This window comes from Mizuhopecten yessoensis, unplaced genomic scaffold (assembly GCF_002113885.1).
Source record: "Mizuhopecten yessoensis strain PY_sf001 unplaced genomic scaffold, ASM211388v2 scaffold5841, whole genome shotgun sequence".
NCBI lineage: Eukaryota > Metazoa > Mollusca > Bivalvia > Pectinida > Pectinidae > Mizuhopecten > Mizuhopecten yessoensis.
The window spans coordinates 9,140-17,794 of NW_018406250.1; the positions used below are offsets into that span (position 1 = coordinate 9,140).

Below are 8,655 nucleotides of genomic sequence, written 5' to 3' on the forward strand. Positions count from 1 at the left end.
TTAGGAATAGATAAATGTAAAATTATCGTATCATTCATGCTGACGGAGAGGAAGTTTTGATTGGACAATATTTAGAGCATGTCATATATGTTATCAGGACATCCCAAGCAGATGGCACCCTACGTGACCATTATATTCCTGCCTATATGTTCGTCAAAGTAGTGATTGCTAAGCGTGTATCGATAGCTTGACTTGTGAACTAGCATATGACCTTGAAACTATGCCAATATACTGATCATTAATGTGAAGTTAAGATAAAATTTAGCCCAGCTTGTTGTTCAGAAGTCATTTAAAAGAAATGTTGAAGGATGGGACGACGTAAGGACGCTTCTCCATGGCATACGCTCACCAGAGCTTTGCTCAGGCGAGTTAACAATGCTTTATGGTATCACTTCTTTCTTTCGGCCACCACCACCTAATCGCTCCGGTGCATATTTAAGAAATTTTGACATTTCCTGCATGACTTTTGTGGTGGTTGTATCGTAGGAGTTGATGACAGTTTCTGAAGAGAAAAATTACAAGAAGATAACTTAGGTAATAGTGACTACTTAAGATAGCGAGTCAAATCTAAATTTTAACTTACAAAACATCTATTTTTTGCATACAGAGCTTGCAAATTGGAGAACAAAATTCCAAAAATAATTCAATTCAGACTACAGATGGGAAAATTTTGAATATTTGAAAATGACAAAAATGGCTACTTTTATTCACTCACTTAAAAATTCCCAGTCTGACCTTTTTGTCCTGCCATTTTTAGTTCTCTGAGCAGAGGTTCGAGTCTGGCTTGTTGAAGGTGATTATTATTGACCATAATGGCGAGTACTTTTGATACAATGAATCTTGACCTTTGTTGGCCTCTAGTGACGGAAGGTGCATTTTTGTGTAAAAAAAATGTATATAATTGATTTTCTTTAAAATTAATAAATACTCACTAAGTTACCACACCCTAAATTTATTATTAATAGATGCCCAGATAACTATGTGGCCATTGACCTCCTGTTTATCTTATCTTTGGGGAAGTAATGATAAATTTTGATAAACATACCACAAATGAGCTTGAATTGATGAGTTTTACTGAAAGCCCGTTTTCCACATTTCCCGTGCAGGTTCATCCCCGCCATCAACTTATTTGTCATTATTCTGTAAATGAAAACATGTACGTACATTCATTTCTACCATAACTTGCATGTGTTACACCACTGATGACCCATTAAAGATAACCCAACGAAGTGTTGAGTAAATAAATCGTTCCATAACACGCTATGTAACCCTAGCGGTGATCTCATTGGAAAAGAAATTGAACTTTTACCTAAACTTCAGGAGTTTTGATTGTGACTTATCACAAGTAAATGACGTGTTTACAGCGAGTCCTCTAGGAGTTATGCTTTTCGTGTAACAGTGAATTGTTTGAACCAGTCAACGGCATGTCAACATCTCTTGATGTGGTGTTGCTATTGGAGCGGCAACCTGACCAATTAACTATGCTCTGTACATGTCTGGACGTCCCATAGCTAAACTGCACCAAAGAGATGCTGACATGCCGGTGGCTGTTTAAACAATTAACTGTTATATGAAAAACTGAATTTCTGGTGATAAAATTCAATAAAATCAGACGATCCAATAAAACAAGGCAAAGCATTGTGAGCGATCCATAGTCCCCCACCTTCGGTATGAAAAATAAACAAAGGCCCGTAACTCTGTAAATATTAAGGCACAAGACCCGATTTTAGTACGCGACACTTCGTCTTCCCAATATACATAAGTATAGAAAATTTGCCGGTATGCAGTGGTACAGTTTCGTGAAAATTGGATAAGAAATAAATGCACTAGAGCACGAAAATATGTGACGTACAGGGCAAACAAGTAACCTCCGGGTCCAACATGAAGAAACTTAATTCCTTGGACACGCATCACTATAAGTATTTGTTAGTTCCAAGACTAGATAAAATAAAACTTTTAAAGACTGCAAAATTAGCCCTTTGGCCATGCACCCATATGGATAAAATAAGGACACTTTGTTCCCTCAAGGGGATGCGGTGGCTGAGTGGTTAAGGTCGCAGACTGATAATCACAGGTCTCTCACTACCTAGGTTCCGAGTTTGAATCCCACTCGGGGCATGCAGTTTCACAAATTGCGATAAAGGTATTTTTCGGCCTAGTGCGAGAAAGTTGCTATTTACTTGCCGTTAGCTCCAGTTCCTTAGCCTCCACCAATAACACTGGCACTATCCGTAAATGACCTTAATGTGTCCATCGGACATTAACACCAATTCAATCACTAACTTGTTCCCCTCAACCCAATGATGCTTCTTACCAGTTTAGGTCACTGGTGAAACTATGTTTAAAGAAGAAGCTAAATTACTTACCTAGCCATTGATTTCTTAACAAGGTCTGATGCATCAACACCTCCCACCCTTTTGAAATGCTTTCTCTGAAAAGGATGAAATAACAATTTGAAAAATATCATATTTTTTTTAAACAATACCGGGTATCATCATTTACTGATTCGCTACCTTACGCTCGAGCTTGCACACAATATGATGACTTTAAAAACATTGTATATTGCTAACAAGGATAAGTGGAGCCGCTTCTAGATTTCAATTTCGGTTTTGATCAAGGCTCATGTTGTTTCTGGTCATATTTATATGTTCCTTATTTCTCGTCTTTGTCTTATCAATTCGGATTTTGAGTTTGATTTTTCCTTTGTTTGTCGCGTGGTACCGTACATAATTGTTTCATCCTGTCATATACACCAGTGTTAGAAACTAACAGTGGTCCGTTGGCCCGAGTCTACCTAAATTCTAATTGGTCTACCTGGTAGTGTGGCGACGAACCACCTTAAAATTGGGCAACCAATATTCATAAAAAAAAGTATCAAATTGAAGGTCCATCTTGTCCCTTTATATTTGCTGATGGTATCTATGAAAATCAATGCCAGGGATGCCTGCTAATATTATTATTTCCATGATTTCTTAGTATAAAAACATCAATATCCGAGTTCAGCAATGTAATTTCAAGACTCAAAAGTGATCGAATGCCAACTACGACAACCTACAATTCAAATATCAACCTATTTGTGAAGCATAATCATTTAAAAACTCAGTCAATTTTCAACATATCGCAATAAAATATGGAATATAGATGTATTATATACATATAAACAATATATCTTGAGATGTCGCTTACTTTATTTATGATATCGTCTGTGTACTGGAGTCGACGCTTACGGTTGCTTATGGACGCTTTTAAGTGTGACCCTATAATACATCCCATGATACACCAACGACCAAAATTTGGTTGCTCTAGCATTTATTCTTTGTCAGAAACAGCTAATATGCAAGGGCTAAACGCAAAACCTTAACATTTGAGGGTTTTTTTAAGTCCAGAAATTTGAGGTTTTTAACCAAAAAATGCAGAAATCAATGAAATTGTTTTAGTGCATGCAGTAGGCTCCTCTACCCATGCTACATCTATGACCGAGATTTTGTTGATCTAGCTTTGTCCGAAACAGAGCTAAATGCAAAAACTTAACATTGTTGATGCCTACGCCACCGGAAAAGCAGCGCCTGTGCCGCCTTTCCGACATCCGTCGTAGGCGACACAAAAACGATTCGGCAGGCATTTTTCTTTTTTTTAATTTGTATTCACATTTGTGATCTATTTTGACCTTAGCAATTACAGAGCAAGAAAACAGAACAAAACATATTAGAAATTTTCTGTATTAACACTAATTTGTGTCCATATTATAAGAAATTAGAAATTCTTTTAAAACTGTATGCAATATAATTCCTTGAATTAAATAAACCCATGATTAAGTACAAGTATCCATTACCCAAGATGAATTTTGTTATGCTGACTTCATTACTTGTCATGATCAGTATATCAACACAATAATGTAATTTATCATAATTACAATACATATAATTCATTAAAATTACAGAAATTTAATTACTTACTTTCCACAGAAAGAGGGAAGTCTGTTGCCTTCAACTGCAGTGACTTGAAAGGCTGTTCATAATCTTCTTCAGAGTTTGCCAACTTTTCCCTTTCCTCACTGCCTCTGTATGGAGAACAAAGTTTCTTTGATTGGGTCGACTGTTCAGGGCTAAAAGACCGGAGTCTCTTCCTGCCAAGAACCCTCCTGTGGCTCTGAGAGTGTCTTTGTGCAGACGATTCAGAGGGACTCCTTATATGACTCTGAGTGTGTCTTTGTGCTGGCGATTTATTGGGATTACTTATATGGTTCTGAGAGTATCTTTTTGTTGGCGATTCAGAGGGAATTCTTATGCCGGTCTGAGTGTCTTTGTGCTGGCGATTCAGTGGGACTCCTTATATGGCTCTGAGTGTATCTACGTGCTGGCGATTCAGAAGGACTCCTTGTGCGGCTTTGATAGCGTCTCTGTGCTGGCGATTCAGAAGGACTCCTTGTGCGGCTTTGATAGCGTCTCTGTGCTGGCGATTCAGAAGGACTCCTTGTGCGGCTTTGATAGCGTCTCTGCGCTGGCGATTCAGGGGGACTCCTTGCATTACTTTGAGAGCGTCTCTGTGCTGGCGATTCAGGGGGACACCTTGCGCGACTTTGAGAGTGTCGCTGTGCTGGCGATTCAGGGGGCCTCCTTGCGCGACTTTGAGAGCGTTTCTGTGCTGGCGGTTCAGGGGGACTCCTTGCGCGGCTTTGAGAGCGTCTCTGTGCTGGCGATTGAGAGGGACTCCTTGCACGGCTTTTAGAGCGTATCTGTGCTGGCGATTCAGTGTGACTCCTTGCGCGACTTTGAGAGCGTCTCTGTGCTGGCGATTCAGGCGGACTCCTTGCGCGACTTTGAGAGTGTCGCTGTTCTGACGATTCAGGGGGACTCCTTGCGCGACTTTGAGAGTGTGTCTGTGCTGGCGATTCAGGGGGACTCCTTGCGCAGCTTTGAGAGCGTCTCTGTGCTGGCGATTCAGGGGGACACCTTGCGCGACTTTGAGAGTGTCGCTGTGCTGGCGTTTCAGGGGGACTCCTTGCGCGGCTTTGAGAGCGTCTCGGTGCTGGCGATTCAGGGGGACTCCTTGCGCGACTTTGAGAGCGATTCTGTGCTGGCGATTCAGGGGGACTCCTTGCGCGATTTTGAGAGCGTCTCTGTGCTGGCGATTCAGTGGGACTCCTTGCGCAACTTTGAGAGTGTCGCTGTGCTGGCGATTCAGAGGGACTCCTTGCGCGGCTTTGAGAGCGTCTCGGTGCTGGCGATTCAGGGGGACTCCTTGCGCGGCTTTGAGAGCGTCTCTGTGCTGGCGATTCAGAGGGACTCCTTGCGCGGCTTTTAGAGCGTATCTGTGCTGGCGATTCAGTGGGACTCCTTGCGCAACTTTGAGAGTGTCGCTGTGCTGGCGATTCAGGGGGACTCCTTGCGCGGCTTTGAGAGCGTCTCGGTGCTGGCGATTCAGGGGGACTCCTTGCGCGACTTTGAGAGTGTGTCTGTGCTGGCGATTCAGGGGGACTCCTTGCGCGATTTTGAGAGCGTCTCTGTGCTGGCGATTCAGTGGGACTCCTTGCGCAACTTTGAGAGTGTCGCTGTGCTGGCGATTCAGGGGGCCTCCTTGCGCGACTTTGAGAGCGTTTCTGTGCTGGCGGTTCAGGGGGACTCCTTGCGCGGCTTTGAGAGCGTCTCGGTGCTGGCGATTCAGGGGGACTCCTTGCGCGACTTTGAGAGTGTCGCTGTGCTGTCGATTCAGGGGGACTCCTTGCGCGACTTTGAGAGCGATTCTGTGCTGGCGATTCAGGGGGACTCCTTGCGCAACTTTGAGAGCGTCTCTGTGCTGGCGATTCAGTGGGACTCCTTGCGCGCCTTTGAGAGCGTCTCTGTGCTGGCGATTCAGGGGGACTGCTTGCGCGACTTTGATAGCGTCTCTGTGCTGGCGATTCAGGGGGACTCCTTGCATTACTTTGAGAGCGTCTCTGTGCTGGCGATTCAGGGGGCCTCCTTGCGCGACTTTGAGAGCGTTTCTGTGCTGGCGGTTCAGGGGGACTCCTTGCGCGGCTTTGAGAGCGTCTCGGTGCTGGCGATTCAGGGGGACTCCTTGCGCGGCTTTGAGAGCGTCTCTGTGCTGGCGATTCAGAGGGACTCCTTGCACGGCTTTTAGAGCGTATCTGTGCTGGCGATTCAGTGGGACTCCTTGCGCGACTTTGAGAGCGTCTCTGTGCTGGCGATTCAGGGGGACTTCTTGCGCGGCTTTGAGAGCGTCTCTGTGCTGGCGATTCTGGGGGACACCTTGCGCGACTTTGAGAGTGTCGCTGTGCTGGCGATTCAGGGGGACTCCTTATATGGCTTCGAGTGTGTACACTACCAGCTGTAGATCCAGAGTCATCTTGGTCTGCTGTAGACCCACCTCTGGGTAGATGGCCAGTAGACGTTTGCTTGCTTGGATGGAAGCTGTATTGGTCTCCTGTACATTCTTCTTCTGTGTGATATGATCGCCTTATATATAATTATACAGGTATATGCAGCTTACTGTGGTACTTCAAATTTGTACCAGTTGAGCTAAAATATGGATTTAACAATTTGTGGGTTGCAAAGAGTAAATTTCATGGACTTAAGGATGATAAACTTTGATACCTTTTATAGATTAACAAGACGACGGAGATGTGGTACTCGACGAGGGAGAACACATTCAGCTCTTTTCATCAATTTACCAATGGCCGGCACCTTCTTCGATTCTTTATGCATTACAAAGGATTCTACCTCAATGACATCAGACTCTGCGATACACGTATCTATCAGTATGGTGTAGGAGTTCTGCTTTTTCACTTTTGTGCATGTTTTGCTGTACATAGTGAAGCCATTATGTAGAACATTTGCCACACTTACATAATCAGTTATTCTGTCACTCTGAAATGTTTCTTTCAATGAGTCACTCACTTCCTTGGTGAAATTCATGCTGAGGTCATTGGTCACTTTCACCACGCTGCACTTGTATGCAGGTTGTCCAGAACATTGCCATTCCTTTTCTCCCAGATGGCAGCTGTTGATGTCCATGTTTTCAAATCATTATCTGAAAAAAATCATTCATGAATAATGAATATAATCAACACTTAGCAGTGTATACCTAAGAAATTCCACATTTTTGCTTTATTTTGGAGAAATAGAGCACCTTTTAGCTAGGTGGGAAGCAGTCTGTATTGGCCTATAGGCAGAACAATCTATCTATCTATCTATATATTCTGCATCACCCTCTATCGAGTATTAGGTGCAGCGTAATCACTTGAGTTTGCCATAAATTGCAATGGGAATCTTGGGATAGGGCAAACAGTTTATAAAACATAAATCGAAGACTTTTCCTTAAAAACACGTTAACAAAATCAATTATCAATAAATATTTTATACAAATGTCTACACACATATATATAGTAACGAACACCTGTGGTGTACCGTAGCGAGAAAACGTTTGTACATGCATAAGACGCCTATGGCAAAAATCGTCAAATAATGATAACAGCTTTTCATGCATTACATGCTGTATTACTTGTCCAAATGATTATTAACGAAATGAACATAAAAGTACCTAGTACTAAACTTGACTCCAGTACGCATCTAATCTAAGTTTAAAGACGCCACAGGCGCTAGGACAGTCAGGCTAATTTAATCGAATCGACGAAAGTTTGTATGTGACGATTTTCAAATCATTGTACTTACCGATATGATAGAGACGTCGATTTTGATTATAACGGCAGATTTTCGAGAGTACAGTGAGATTCAATTGTTAATATTCAGGCGAGCCTGCGAACGCTTGACCGCTGAGGATGCTGGGAGTGTCCTCCTTGGGGTGGGCTTTAGTAACTTCATGACTTTCATCAAAACACTCGCGGATCAAATATAGAGTTTATTTAGTTATTTAAATAAAAAAATAAGATTATTCAGTGACCGACGATGTATAGCCTCATCTGAAAAATTAAACACAATTATTTTTTTTACTTCCGTCCTCGTTATCAGCAGCCGTATCCGGGGTTCCGGGTTGTTTCGCCCCAAATCCCGTTCGCCCTAGGTTGTTTCGTGCCAGGTTGTTTCGCCCTAAAACATTTTTTTTAGGGTGAAACATTGTTTGGTATTTTTTTTTCATTTTTAGCTCACCTGGTCCAAAGGACCAAGGTGAGCTTATGCCATACCGTGGCGTCCGTCGTCCGTCCGTCCGTACGTCAACAATTTCTTTAAACGACTTCTTCTTCTTAACCACTGGTTGGAATTAAACTAAATTTGAGTGGAAGCATCCCTAGGTGGTGGGGATTCAAAATTGTACAAATGGTGGGGCTGACCCCCCAGGGGGCTGAGGGGCGGGGCCAAGGTTTAGAACCAGAGTCTGTTACAAGTACAGTACTGACCACTTCGTTTAGAACCATAGTCTGTTACAAGAGCAGACACTGTTACAAGTACAGTACTGACCACTAGGTTTAGAACCAGCTCTTACAAGAGCAGAGACTGTTACAAGTCCAGTACTGCATGACTACTAGGTTTAGAACCACAGTCTGTTACAAGTACAGTACTGACCGCTAGGTTGAGAACCAGAGTCTGTTACAAGTCCAGTACTGACCACTAGATATAGAACCAGAGTCTGTTACAAGAGCAGAGACTGTTACAAGTACAGTACTGACCACTAGGTTTAGAACCAGAGTCTGTTACAAGA

The 8,655-nt window shown here is 42.9% G+C and overlaps 2 protein-coding genes across 2 annotated transcripts; both read right to left on the reverse strand.

Moving 5' to 3' along the window:
• Nucleotides 1-380: 380 nt before the first annotated feature.
• Nucleotides 381-1,136, reverse strand: LOC110451158. Its single transcript, XM_021499022.1, has 2 exons — nt 1,046-1,136; nt 381-502 (listed from the first exon to the last, which is right to left on the reverse strand). The coding sequence occupies exons 1-2, from the start codon at nt 1,134-1,136 to the stop codon at nt 381-383; spliced, it is 213 nt and encodes a 70-aa protein (XP_021354697.1).
• A 343-nt stretch (nt 1,137-1,479) lies between these two features.
• On the reverse strand, nt 1,480-7,013 carry LOC110451159 (serine/arginine repetitive matrix protein 5-like). Its single transcript, XM_021499023.1, has 4 exons — nt 6,671-7,013; nt 4,354-6,438; nt 3,957-4,214; nt 1,480-1,547 (listed from the first exon to the last, which is right to left on the reverse strand). Exons 1-4 carry the CDS (start codon nt 7,011-7,013, stop codon nt 1,480-1,482), a joined length of 2,754 nt encoding a protein of 917 aa, XP_021354698.1.
• Nucleotides 7,014-8,655: the final 1,642 nt, after the last annotated feature.

Coding starts and splice junctions, on each gene's coding strand:
- LOC110451158 (XM_021499022.1), bottom strand. CDS start 1,136: ATGACAAATAAGTTGATGGCGGGGATGAACCTGCACGGGAAATGTGGA. Junction 503..1,045: donor TCAATTCAAGCTCATTTGTG/GTATGTTTATCA, acceptor TTTTCTCTTCAG/AAACTGTCATCAACTCCTAC.
- LOC110451159 (XM_021499023.1), bottom strand. CDS start 7,013: ATGGACATCAACAGCTGCCATCTGGGAGAAAAGGAATGGCAATGTTCT. Junction 4,215..4,353: donor TCCTTCTGAATCGCCAGCAC/GTAGATACACTC, acceptor ATAAATCGCCAG/CACAAAGACACACTCAGAGT. Junction 1,548..3,956: donor CTTCCCTCTTTCTGTGGAAA/GTAAGTAATTAA, acceptor TTGTTTAAACAG/CCACCGGCATGTCAGCATCT.